The sequence below is a fragment of the Chionomys nivalis genome, chromosome 20 (genome assembly GCF_950005125.1).
Source record: "Chionomys nivalis chromosome 20, mChiNiv1.1, whole genome shotgun sequence".
In the NCBI taxonomy this organism is placed as follows: Eukaryota; Metazoa; Chordata; class Mammalia; order Rodentia; family Cricetidae; genus Chionomys; species Chionomys nivalis.
In genome coordinates, this window is record NC_080105.1 from 37,006,096 (window position 1) to 37,020,397 (window position 14,302).

The window sequence follows — 14,302 nt, forward strand, 5'->3', positions numbered from 1 at the left end:
TCTCATCATTTAAAAAATTAGTATTTAAGGCAAAAGCAACCTGACATTTAAACAGCTAAGATCTAATTGGCTACGGCCGAGATCTAATTGGATGGAAACGATACATGCAAGCCTGTGTCTCCCAGTGCTTTTCCGAGCAAGACGCTGGAAGAGCAGAATTGAATTAAAATGCCTGTCACCTAGTAGATTCCGGACAGAGGGCAGTCTTTAAGACCCAGCGACTGTATTTGTCTGAAGAGGAAATGTTGCTTTTTGACAGATGAGAGAAATCCCCTTAGTGTTGGCTGTGGGAAGGGAGAAGTGAAGTCAGTCACCTGGTGGTGAAGGCCAGTAAAACAGCAAAGCGGGAGGAAAATTGCTGTCTCCCTCTCTCTTCTCTCCCTCTTTTTTCTCTGTGGGAGACACCTCCTATTCTCTCAACTCTTTTAGCATAACCTTCAAAGGAGAACGGTCCCTTCAGACTTTGTTAACGTCTTTTTCCCCACTGAGAGAAAAACCTCTTAGCTACAAGACATTTTTTAAGTCTATGCAGGACTTCGGGGATTCGGTTATCTTGCCAGGGAAATTGATGATTGCTAATGTCTGGGACTCACAGCGTGCTAGATTAGCTAGCAGAGTATGCCTGACGGAGGAAGGCTTTTATCACATACTCTTCTCTCCAGTTTCAACACATTTGCTTGAATTTTGCCGCATGATGCTGTCCAGGGAAGCAGCTTTTTTTCTTGGGATGCAGCAACTCGCTGGTTTCTAAGCTTATTGCAGAAGAAGAAATAATCTGAAATAGAGTGGAATTTTTTTTAAACCTCCTCTGCCTGATTCGACTGAGCCGTGTTGGACCGCGGTAAATATCACCTGTCCCTAAATCTTTGAAGAAGTAAAAACAAAGTGAATTACCATTAGTATTTATTTGTTTATATTATTTTTTAACCGGCGGAGGCGGCGAGACCACGGAGAATGAGACTGAGAGAAGCTGCCAGGGCTTGGAGGAGGATAAAGCTGAGTTTCAGCTGGAAACTAAAAGACTAGATCGGTTCGGGGAGCAACTTGGCCGGTTCCTCTCCACTTCCTTTAGTTTCGCTCCATGGATAGATCCACGGACCTGGACATCCAGGAGCTCAAGGTACGTGGTCCTGCGGCTGCGGCGCTGGCTTTCCGCTCTGCCCGCTAGCATCCCGGGCTCTGCTCGCGGCTTCTCGGCGTCGCTGGAGTAGTCGCCGGTCCCGCGGGACGGCAAGGGGGCATCTGGGGCGGGGTATCCCCCGGCGCAGCGCCCTCCCAGGGCCGCGGAGACGCAGGCGGCTGTCCCTTGCCCTCCCGCGCGGGGCTGCCCTCCGCGTGGTTGCTCCCGCTGGAGGCCACCCGGTGCTCTCCTCTCGGGTGACAGTGGCATCTGGACTATAGGACCCGGGGCTCTTCGGTGTCCGGACGTGGTCCGCGGAGGTGGAGGCCGCCCTATCTCTAGTCGAGGTCGCCCGCTTTCCCGGCAAAGTTGTCCGAGATGCGCGGCCACTTTGCCTCTGGTCCCCTCTCGTCGCTCTCCTGTCCCATTCCTGCCCCCGCGCGACACCCGAAACAGCCTGTTTCCGTTCGCAAATTCGCAGCACATCGGTGTTTGTGGCCACCAGTAGGCAGAGACCCTTCCTCCCACCGCCGCCCACACCATTTCTCTCTTGATGGTCATTGCCTTGGGCGCGAAGGGGTGGTAATTATTGCGGAGCGAGGGCGAGAGGAGCGACTTAGGGGTCCCCTGCTGGCCTGTCTTCACCAGCTGTACAGACAGACTTCCTAATCCTGTAACCAGGCCGAGTCTGAGGAACTGGGGAAGGGGAGACGCCGGTGGAAGCAAGTCTGGAGAAGGCGGGGCGCCCCTCCCCGCCCAGCCTCCCGGGTCCGAGACCCCCATTTCGGTCTGTTGCTGCACCCCATGTAGTGCCTGTCCTTTTGTCCCTTCCTCTTCCCAGCCCTAACTTAAGTGGCCCAAAAGCACTTAGGTCACCAATTTACCACTCTGCTGGTGGGTATCTCTGTCTGCAGGGCCGGTGTAAAAAGAAAGAAAGAACTTTAAAATGAACAAATCGCAAAATAGTTTAAATGTCCCGCTCACTTGTAGATGATAATGCTGAAAAGAAGAGATTCTGGAGCATTAAATAATTATATATGTACATACATACATACATACATACATGCGTACGTACATACATACATATGTACGTATGTATTTATCCATCCTACTCTTTCTCCAGGCATTTTGAACACTACCATTCTTCTTGGGGGTATTTTTTTTGTTAGAGATTTACACGTTAGGACTTTGTCCAGGTAAGGGCTTTTCCGAATATCCCTACCTGATAGGGAAAACCTGACCAGTAGAGAGAGGTTTGCTAAGAAGAGTCAGGGAAATGGGTTTGCTGAATAGGCTGGCTCAGGGCTGGGAAATCCCCTGCAGCCTACCTTCTCCCTATGAGTCACTAAGCGTGTGCATTGCAGTGGGTCCTCATGTCTCCTAGTGATTCCCGAGCCACAAGAGGAAAGAAACTGGTAGAACTTAGAGCCCTCTGGTGACTGCCTGTGTATGTAGCTCCAGGGAGTCTGGGCTGCTTGAAGACATCTTAGACACCACTTCAATCCAAGCTCCTGGGTTCCTTGGAGGACTTGAAGTGGGCAAGAGGCAGATCTAATGTTCTAGTTAAAGTTAGCAAACAAGTTTCTGTGCCTTGGCCAAGGTCACAATCAATAGACCTTGGCCTGGATGGAAAAGTCCTGTTACCTCTGTATTGTATCAAGACAGGACACATGGCCTTGTATTTGACTTAATCACTTGCTGCCATCCCCAAACACCCTTGTATTTCAGGAGAGGGAGTTGGCTTTACTTAAAAAGAACACAGGAACGTGATGTGTATAATATAAAGAGCTGGGTACTTGCTAATTTTTATTTTTTTGCTAACAATAGGGTATAGAACAGAGGAGAACATTTTCTTACACGATTTGAGCTATCATTCCCCATAACACCCCTTAGGTTCCTAATGATGAATTCCCGAACACACAGACACTACATTGTTAATAGGAACAACAACAGCATGCCCATTTGTGAAAACTTTTGTCTGGTGTTACTCAATGACCACAACTTAAGTTTAATGCTACTATACCCTAGCTTTTGATTCTCACAGCCACCGTGCACTAGACTGTGCCATTGGGAAGTCATGGGTAGAGAACTAGAAGGCTTTGGTGCAGAGAGTATTGATGACAAATGAGGCATGCTAAGAGAAAAGTTCTATTGAGGATGGTAAAAAGTTGTAAAAGGGTCATAGTTCTATGAGGGTCAAAGCTGACAAGCAAGGCAGTGTGGTCAAGCCTCACTAGGAAACAGTTGATGTATCCGTAAATCTGTGTTGTCAGCTTTTGACCCTACCTTTGGAATATTTAACCTCTGAAAATCATGTGGTCTGTGGTGACATCGCTTGTTGGGATGGATCCCTTTCTTACAGGAGCACCCACTGACTGGGGTTTCTCAGGTTACTTCGGTTCAAGTTATTCTATGATGGCTTTATACAAGAAGACCCCATTGTGATGAGGAGAGGAAAAGGATTAAAAATGCTGAAGACACACTTATTTGGGAGCTGTATTTGCTGTTTTGACTTTTCCTCTTTTAACCCATCCATTCTAATGATAATTTTACTAAGGGAAAACTACATAAACTTTAGTTTTGAGGATGCTTTAAAGTACTGGAAGATGTTTGCAGGGATTAGAAAAAACAAAACAAATGTATGGAATAATATAATAATCTAATCTAGCTCACTGTTAAATCATCAGGATCATTAGATACAGCTGTCAAGCTCAGGTTTTAAGAAAGGGATATTGTGTTACTCATCATCTTTATTTCAGGGTAAATTGTTTTTATGTCATTTGACAAAAATACCTATGTACATGTACATATTTGTGCTATGAGTGTGGGCAATGGTATTTACTATATGCTGCAAAGTAAATAAAGTTTTCTGGCCTAACTTGAAATACTAAAATTTAGCTTCAATAATTAGATATGAAATCATTGCTATCATTATCATAAATATTGCATGCACATTAAAGTATTTATTGGTGGATAATTGAGCAAAAGTTATGCGTGTAAAGCTTGCTAATGAAGGCAAGATTATTTTCCTCTTCTGTTTTACATACATGTCGCTGATGAAACAAACCAGTGGTGAAAAGGGATCCAGTTCCCAGCCGAAGAGTTGTGGTTTGTTCTTTTCCCTTTGATCTGTTTCTTTTTGAATATATAAACTTGGCTCTGGATTTTGCCTCAGTATTTGTTTTAAAGGAGAGACAACATCAAACAACCTAGAATATGGGCTGTTGCTTTGGAAATATGGGAGTTAATAAATATTGATATTAGAAAGAGGATCGTCAGCCCTGGAATAGTTCTAGTTACAGGGTACTGAGTGCCTCTGCCTAGTTGACATGTTAATATTAATTCTGACTTATATTGAGCTACACTGTTTCTCCGTCTCAATAAGCTTATCTTACATCACAGAACAGAGCACCACTGATGCCCAGAGTACCCATGTTAAAATATATTACACTGAGGATAATGAATAAGGATAAAGAATTTGAGCATTGAGTTTTAAGACAAATTCTATTTTCTTGTATTGACATATAAAAAGTTAAGCTTTAAAGTGCTAATAATCCATTCTTGAATAATTTGATTTTTGCTTGAGGATCGGAAAAATGAAAACCTCCAAGACTATAGTACAGTTTTACAATGATGTTTAATTTAAATGTTTACTTATTTCTTTTTAAATTCTCTTTAAGGAGAAAACTGGTTAGACGTCAAAACAAAATTTTCTACTCTTGGAATAGCCCGAGAACAGTGCTTCTATTTTAAAATTCTTTTCTAAGAACAAAATAGTAAACTATTTAGCTTATCCTGCTATGAATAAACAAACTCTTTAATAAGGATAATTTAATTGTTTTTATAATATAATAAAGATAGGCTACAGTTGCTTAATGTTATCTCTTTAAATTGAGCACAATTTCGTCAGCTAAGAACTTGAAACTTGACCTATATAGGCAAGGCAAAGCCCTCCCAGAATGATACAATTAGGCCATTATCAAAGTACTGTATGGGAAGGAAATGATTGCCCAGCAAAAACTCGTATCCATTTAAACAAGTGGTTCATTCCAAGACGCAGCAGTCTGTACCAAACACCATAGTACATTTGTCTACAATCACATCAAATAAGAGAGCTGGCACTTAGATGAGTTCTAAAAATGATTTTTTTGTTTCATCAATAAGACACTCAGCCCAGAAAAGTGGAGTTTGCTGCAGTGTGGGAGGCTTTGCAAGAGTGTAAGTAGGAGGTATTTTTATGTTAGTCATTCCATAGTGAAAAATAGTACTCTCCAACACATGTCATATTTTTAGCAACTTGCTTTTTATATTCACACTTTTTAGTTAAGAATAAGAAACATATATGTTAACAGTGGCTTATTTGACTTCTTTCACATCTTCAGGAGATGTAATTTCTCTTCAGTTATATCCGATTACAACTTTTTGATAAAAAGAACTAACCAGAGATTTAGTAGCAATTAACTTTGACTTTTAAAGTTAATATTGTTTTAATTAATAAATAATAATTGTAGGCCTTTATGGGAAACAACATGGTGTTTTAAAATTATGTGTTTAATATCAAGCTAATTCATGTTTCTTATCTCATTTTTATGATGAGACATTTGAAATTTATGTTTATATTTTATAAAATATAATATATGTAATTTATTATTTAAGATTTAGTTATTTTACTATGTATACATACATCAAAACATCATGAACTAGATATATATATATTTCATAAACACACACATATATATATGTTATTGTTAATCCAAAATTAAAATTTCTGAATAAGGATAGATATAGGGTATTTCAGTAAGTGGTTTGATAATTGAAGAGTGAAACTCTCCCATCTCTGTCATGCTTAGGAATTACCATTTGTTCTTTTGAATCTTTTGTCATTAAATTCCTTATTTATTCTGTGTATACGCGCGCACGCGTGTGTGTGTGTGTGTGTGTGTGTGTGTCAGGGGGTATGGCTTGTGAATTCCAGGGTGAACATGCGGAGGTCTGATGTGGGATTTCCCTCTCTATGCTGTGATTACCATTGATAATAAAGGAACTGCTTTGGGCCTATAGCAGAGCTATAGGAGAACAGAGCTAGGTGGGGAAAACTAAGCTGAATGCTGGGAACAAAAGAGGGTGGAGTGAGAAGAAGCCATGGAGCTGGCCCAGGAGACAGACATGTTGAAACTTTCCTGGTAAGCCAGGACCTTGTGGTGAAACACAGATTAATGGAGTATTGCTTAAGATGTAATAGTTAGTCGATAAGAAACTAGAGCTAATGGGCCATGTGGTGATTTAAATAATATAGTTATTGTGTGATTATTTTGGGACCGAGCAGTCCGAAACTAACAAGCAGCCTTCCTGTCAATAAAGGTCAGAGAACAACTTACAGGACTCAGTTTTACCATGTGAGTCTTGGGGATTATAATGTTGATTTTTTAAAAAAAAAATCCAGAAATGTAGTTAATATAAATGAAATAAACTTTAATATAAGTTAAACATTATTTATGGTTTAACTTTAAGGAAGAGACATACTTAGTATTGACAGAAAGAGAATTAGGAAGAAACTGCTGTTGGGAATTGTATAGTCAATTTGAGAAGTGTCCGTCAATTGCTGTCATTAGTAAGCTCAGATCCCAAGTTTCTACTGGCTATTATAGCTTTGCTGATCTCTGGGCTTTACCAGAGATACATCAAGACTTGAAGTAGTGGTAAAAAGAATATTTCAAGATTTATGGACTCAAAATAATGGCTCTGCAAGATGGCTTAATGTTGTAAGACAATAAATCAGTGTGCATTTTTTGGAGCATTCCTTTTATATGATATTTAGTTACTTATTTCTCATACAGTATTGGGATTTCAGCTAAAATGCAATTCAGCAGGCTTATAGATTTAAGGTAATAAAGAAAATGAGCATTTGCTTTACTTCAGATCTCTATGGATTTTTTGAGTATATGCATTTACAATTTGACTGATTTGATGGGCAAATGTTCATATATAAAAATTTATAAGCTTAATATTTAAAAACTACCCATGTTTTTAAGATTATTTTTAGCCTTTGAATGTCTCAAAGTCAATGCTACCTCATTAAATAAAGGTAGATTTTAATATGTTAATTTTACTAGTATATGTGTTTTTCTTTGGCTGTATCCGTTTTGGATGAATATTAGGAGTAAAGGGAGATCCTAGATTTTCAATCAGAGCAAATAGAGAATTCTAAGCTAACCAAAAAAAGAAAAATGACAAATTTAAGGATGAGTATTTCTCCGAAACACATCACAATCCTCATGTTCTAAATATTACACACACACACAGCAACAGCAAAACTGTGTCTTGGGAGTTGTCTTGATATATGCCTAAGTAAGTTTTTGTAGGTTGGCTACAAAAATACTATAAGTCATGGCTATATATTTGTGATGTTAGGTTGGTAACACAAAATGCTTCTAAGCCAAGATGAAAATTTTAAAAATCTTTAAAAGTAAAAGACTCTGACTTCCAGGGCAATGGCTATCAGAGAAAGAGGGGCTAAAATAAAGACTTTGCTGCTAATTGAAATGTTCAGTCTCAATATTAGAACCCAGAGATATCCAAAAGTCCCTAAGCACTCAGTTTGCATATAGCTGCATTGGAAGCCTTGCTTGGTTATATGGTTTAGGTTGCAATGATACAGTCGCACAACCAGATACAGTTCAAATCCTGGCTCATTCGCACACTAGAGGCAGCTCTGCGGGCAGGGCTCACAGACATCCCAGTTCTCAGCTTTAGTAGGGTAGAGAATGCTAGGGTTGGGAACTGGGTTCACTGGAGTGTTTTCTTCTAGTCTTTCTTACTGGTGGCTGAATAATTTCTTTAAAAGTTCATTCAAAATAATTCCAGTATTTAATTAGTAAATCAGAAGTACCACTGGTTAGGACTGTTACCTATTCTGCTTGCTCTTAGTTCACAATTCAACAGACACACTGCCTAGAACTGGAAGATGGAAAAGCAGAAGGTAGAAACCTCATGAACATCTGCTCTCTCAATTCTCTGGTCTACGAGTCTATGGCTACCTGCACTTTTTGAAAATGACATGTCTGCATCTTCTTCAAAGAAAATTGTTTTCAAACAAATAAATTTAACATAACTGTTTCCATCATTCAAATATTTCATTTGAACATCAAACCATTTATATGCTATCAGCTGCTTATTTGGGAGTTTAAAACTGTAGTTCAGAAAAATGAAGTGTTCAGAATCAAACGGTTAATGAAAAATGCATTAGTGACAGTGTTCTACGTCTTCTGTTTCTGAAATCCATGCTATTGCATATAGTTTAAACTCCAGAGATGTTTGGAAGGTGTTGTTCATGGAGTAAAGGATTTTCTCTGACATTCTTGTTTCCAATGTGAATGGTGACATTTGAGCTGCAATCAACGTGTTTACTTTTCATACAGAGTAGCTCTTCACTCTACATACCTTTAGAAAAGAAACTTTATGTTCATCCCCAATCTTTGGGCTACATTATTTTTAGTTTGACATGCAGTAGTGAAGCCCAAGAGTAAGTGATAGAGGCCTATGTATGTGCAAATGCCAATAATCCCAGTCATTGGGAGGTAGATGCAGGAGAATTGGAAGGTCAAGTCATCCTCAGGTACACGGTACATTTTAGAGCAGCCAGACTACATGAAACTTTATCTCAAAAAGTTTTTTTAAATGATAGATAATACGTAGTAAAAAGATGATGTTTCATAACCTTAAACAACTGTAAAAAATTAGTTCCTTTATAAATTATATAAATTGATATATTTTTCCATTATTTTACTTATCAACTTACTACCAATTTTGAATTTGTTAAAGATCATAAACTGAATTCAACTTGCAACAAGGGTTTTTACCTCAGCTTTTGTACATTCAGTTTGCCTTAAAATTAATATACACACACACAAATGTGAATTATCATGCACTTAGATTTATGATAAAGCAGAATTGTGAAAATGAACACTAGATGACTTAATTTACAATGAAGCTAAAGATCTCCTTAGAAATTCTTCATATTTAATACAGTTAAATACATGACTATAAAATAAATTTGATTTCAGCTCTTGACATAATTTTTTCTTAACATTTTCACTAATTTTTAAAAAGTCACATATGTATAAACTCATAAAAGCGTAGTAGCATATTATTTCAGAAAGACATGTCTTTTATGTTCATGAAAGATCGATATTCAATAATGCTTTCTGAGGGCATTTTCTAAAACTTTTTAGTCTGAGTATTTCTAGGTCAAGCAGATTGACTACATGCATACCACACATTTTCTATTGAAGGAGCATCACTTCTTAGATGACTTTCTTTCCACCAACAGTGCTGATGGTTGGCATCCTTTTGAAGATGCTTTTCTCAAAGCAGTTCTGTGCCTGTCATTACTATGGTATGACTGCTTGTATGACAAGAAGTCCACAGTATGAAGCTGGTATGAACTTCAGAGAAGGATGGGAAACCAGATTGCATTATGTTTCTTACCCTAGTACAAGCACCCTGCTTAGTCTTTGCCTCATTGATATTAATAATGGCTAGCAGCCATAAACATTCTGGGTTACAGCTGAAAAAAATTAGAAGTGAAAACCTTAACGCAGTGAAAGTCATAAAAGTACTATATTTATCTTCGCTCAGGGCATGTATACTCAAATACTAGCTCACATATGATCATTTTCTAATTTTCACATTTGTTGGTAATCTCATATCCTCCTATGGAAGAAAGGTATTACATACCTAATATAAAAAACTGCCTTGAAACTTTCTTGGGTAGAAGCAAAAATATCAGCTTCCATGGGCAAGAGTGATCTTATGAAACATGAAATATGAAAACAAAGTCGTGAGTGGGAAAATACTTCCTCTTGGAGATTCTAGGAGTCGGCATTGACTCAGTGCATCTCAGTGTTTTAAAAACCTCAAACCGAGGAAAAAGCTAATCCAAGGAAATAGATTGCTTACCTCAAGATTTATAGAATTGTATTTGAGCTTTATACCTCTCCCTCAGATGGATGAGATATTTTATATAGTCTTAAAGACAGAGTAAGTTTCACTTCTCCTAAGCAGCTGCTTGGGATTTAACATTAAGAATTGATGTTTGTCCTAAAACTACAGTGTTTAATAGCTGACTTTAATACTTTTTGCATTTACCCTAAAGTCTTATTTTTATTTCCATTTTAACAACTACGTGGATCTCAATCTAACCATTGGGGACAGAATACAGATTGTTTTTTTCTCGTTGTAAATACTTTAAAGAATAAGTGCTATAAACAAATGTATACATACTTGAAATTGCAGTGACTATGTGATGTGTAAGTTTTTAATCATATAAAACATGCTGTGGTATTATACATTTCTTACAAAAGGCTTCAGCCCTCTAAGAATTTTCTTACTTTTCAGAAGCTACAACTGGAGTCACAGAGGTTAAATAAGAACGCTGTGCCTATCAGGTATACCACATGCAGGATCTCACTGTGAATAGTTCAGGAACTTCTGAGCCTCTTTGAAAGAAAGTGAAACCTTGTGTGCCCTTGGACTGACAGTCTGATCAGTAACACTGATTTTTGGGACCATTTTAATTCAAATTTATTCTGATATTAGTCACTGTTTCACTTTTCATTGCTTTCAAATTTGGCTTTTGTGAAGAATAATCGCTCATATTGCCAAATCTATGAAATTAGAAGGCTCCTCACTTTTATCTGGTATGGAGACATTGTTTAATGAGAAGTTAAACTAAAAAAGCCCATCTAACTCAGCATTTTGTTTGTTTTCAAAGCCACTTTGTAAAATTGATGTTTTGATCCATTGATTTCTCTAGGCAACAGAGACAGTTAGGTTTTATTTCATCTCATCAACTTTTTTCCAAGTTCGTATGTGAGTGAGTCATGGTTCAAAGCATGAACAGTTCCATGTTTGTTCTCTTAATGATAAGGCCTTTTGTTAAATCATTCCAGAAAAAAGTCATGGGCATTTAATAATTACGTAATATGCGACACAAAGTGGAATCAGGTGAACATATTTTTTGTCATGTGATAATGGAGCAGAGTATATTTCATACACTTCCAAGTCACTTCCAAGGCACCTGACTTCAGAATGTCTAACATTTGAATACAAGTTGTGACTACTTTGACTAAAATGCATTTCATATATACTTCTAGTGGGTTTTGGAAACTTCTGAGAGGACAATTGGAAAAGCAGGAATGTTAAAGTTCTATAGATAATACAGAAGTAATGTATTTTACTCTGACATAAATAGACTTCTGCCATTATATCATCATCTGAAAACACGTTTAGACTAAGATTTCTGTCTTCCATGCTTAGTGAGATAAGCTATTTACTAAATTTGTAAACGGTAATCTTTCAATGTTATGAAATTCCTTTCCAGCATACACAGAAAAAAATCAGAATTCAAAGACTGAAAGAGCATTTTCTACTTGTTAAGTTATTGACAAATAGTAGTTGAGTTTAAATCCAGCAAGACAATAAGCTGAAAAGTCAGTGAAAAAATACAAATGTTTACTGGAGCTTACATTTTCTCTCAAAGAGAATGATTCTAAGTCACTGCAAAAACGAACAGAATAAACATTGCTCCTATTCCACCAAACATCTTTCTCTGTTATATTCTCCTCCTTGATTTAAATGATCCAATGTATAAATTTTACATTAAAAGACATATGATCCATTGTAAGATTATTGGGTATAAGTCTTTGAGCTCTGGCATATACACCATTGAATTCTTATTGAGGGTTTGACAGTATAATATTTTCAAATGTGTATGAATAATAGGGATTCTTAACGATCTGACCTGTCATTTTCAGAATCTTTTATAAAAGCCTTCCATGTTCGTTCTCTAACACTTCTGTGTTCTTGGAGTTAGTCCTTGCTCAGTTGTTCTTCCTCCTTGCACACTGTTGGTAGGTAATCTTGGATGACTGAAGGTAGCTACAAAGTGATAGCAGCCAGGAAGGAACAGTTAGTTCCCAACTCACACTTGAGCTTCTCGGTCCATGCCACGGAGTTAGGTAATCTTTTAGAAAGTTCTGTCTAGATGTTTCACTACCTATTTAGTATAAGAACTCCATCAGAGGCGTGTCCTCAGTACCATCCTCTAGTTTTCCGTGTTTCAACACACCCTTTAACCTCTCATTGTCTCCGATGAGACTTCTTCACAGCCCCTCATTTGTCGTAGCCTCTCCTGAGAATCATGTGTAGAGCTCTTGTAGTGCTGGTGGTCACTGCAGCAAACGGAATGTATGAAAAATGAGATTACTCTAAGGAACTGGGTCCGAATCCCTGCTAAGAGATTTATACAATCTTTTCTTCTTTTTTAATTTTAAATGAGTTAACTCGAAGTAAGTTTGGACAGACTAGATATTGCAGCACAAAGGCTGGCCCTGAGTCTTGGTAGAAAAGGATTTCGACATTTCTGGAAATGCCTGAGGGTGTTTTATAAAAGGAAGAAAAGATGATCTCTGGAAACTAGTCCTAACAGCAGCCAATTATCAGCTTTGACAAGACTGATCAAATTGAAGTTTAAAAAAAAAACCTACATACTCTTTGAATATGATTATCAATTTTAATTTATGGTTTTGATGAAATTCTTGTATCAAACTTCACAAAGACCTAAACCTTGGCAATTTGCTTAGCTGATTTTCTATGTTTTAGGCATAATAATCAAGGTCCTTACTGTTAAAATTATTATGTGTTTCTGAAAATTTGAGAGCTTTGTCTTCTTAAATTGGGCTAAAGATCCTTTGCCAACACACTTAGTTAGCTAAGTCAGCAGCAAGGTTATTCTGGAAGATTGTCAGTGATTCCAGGCATTGGGTTTGAAATATAACTGACTCCAAATAAACCTCTTCTGCTAGTTCCTTATTTTATACATTTCCTTAGTAGAAGCTAGAATTTATTGTGTGTTCTATGGCAGTGGTCATGTGCCTTATTGGCATAAAGTAATATAGATGTTCATAGAACAAAGTAGAATTCTGATGGAAGATGAATGCTAAGGACAACTGCAATGTACTATGAGAATGATTGGCAAGAAGGGCGAATAGCCTATCTATGATTTTCCTACTTCTTTGTCTAGCCTCAAGTAGCTTATGCCCAAGCTCCCCACAATTCTACATTTGTACATATTCGTTTAAGAATAAAAAAATAGTCCATTTCTTATCTGTTTAAAGTTTATTTTTTATTCTCTTTTGATAATTTGTTTTAATTTCCACACTTCAGCATGATACAGCATAGTCAGCACAATGTTGACATTGCGCATCCCTGGGATGTTCTCAGCTCCTAAACTTCACTAAATAATTCATTTCTTCTTGATCATGAATTTCCTCTCTGTGTCTTATAATACTGCCTATGCACTTGCTGGAACACATTTCTAGTTCTTTGCCAATGGATTTTCTGCTTACTGATCAATAACCTGAGGAAGATACAATTCTTTTCTTCCTTTGTATTCCTACACATTGTACACTGCACCATACATTTTAGGTTAGCTGTGGAGTCAGAGAGAATGAGAGAATAGAGAGTGAGTGAGAAAGAGAGTGGAGTCTGCTGTATAATACTTTTATAAACATTTTAAAAATGAATTTAATATGTACGGGTGTTTTGCCTGCATGTATATCTGTGTACTATGTACCTTTAACAATGGTGGAGGCCAGAAGAGAGTGGCATATTCCTCTGGGATTGGAGGTATAATCCACCTTGAACCACATGTAGGTGTTGGAAATTAAAACCTTATCCCTTGGAAGAATAGCCAGTGCTCTTAACTGCTGAGATGTCTCTCTAGCCTTACATAATAAATATTCTTCTAAGGCATGTTAAATATGACTTTAAGAACAGCATACAGTCAATAATGTTATATGTTCTGAGTTTTCTTAAAGCACGAACAGTTTCCCCCAGCTTGTCCCATACCTGTCCATTAGGTTTATTTTCTTGCTTTTTATGGATTTTTTTAAAAAAATTTTTAATTACAAAATATATTTGTTAATTTTTGTTGACATTTTGGCAGTAATTGAAGGAAGACTGGAGTTTTTTATTGTGGGAAGAAATATTATTCTTTTTAGCTTGGTCTTTGGTTTGCTTGTTACTTAGTCCAACAGATGAGTTAAATGAGGCATACATAGTACCTACTGCTAATGAGTAATCATTAGTTACTTATATCCAGGTTTTTTTGAAGCTCATTAC

The 14,302-nt window shown here is 37.5% G+C and overlaps 1 protein-coding gene across 1 annotated transcript in view; it reads left to right on the top strand.

The window, feature by feature from the left end:
- Positions 1–411: 411 nt before the first annotated feature.
- Positions 412–14,302, top strand: part of Sgcz (sarcoglycan zeta) — a 789,755-nt gene continuing 775,864 nt past the window's right edge. Inside the window, exon 1 of the mRNA XM_057752704.1 lies at positions 412–1,120. Within this exon, the coding sequence (XP_057608687.1) occupies positions 1,082–1,120 (39 nt within the window). The 5' untranslated portion in view covers positions 412–1,081. The remainder of the gene's footprint in view (positions 1,121–14,302) is intronic.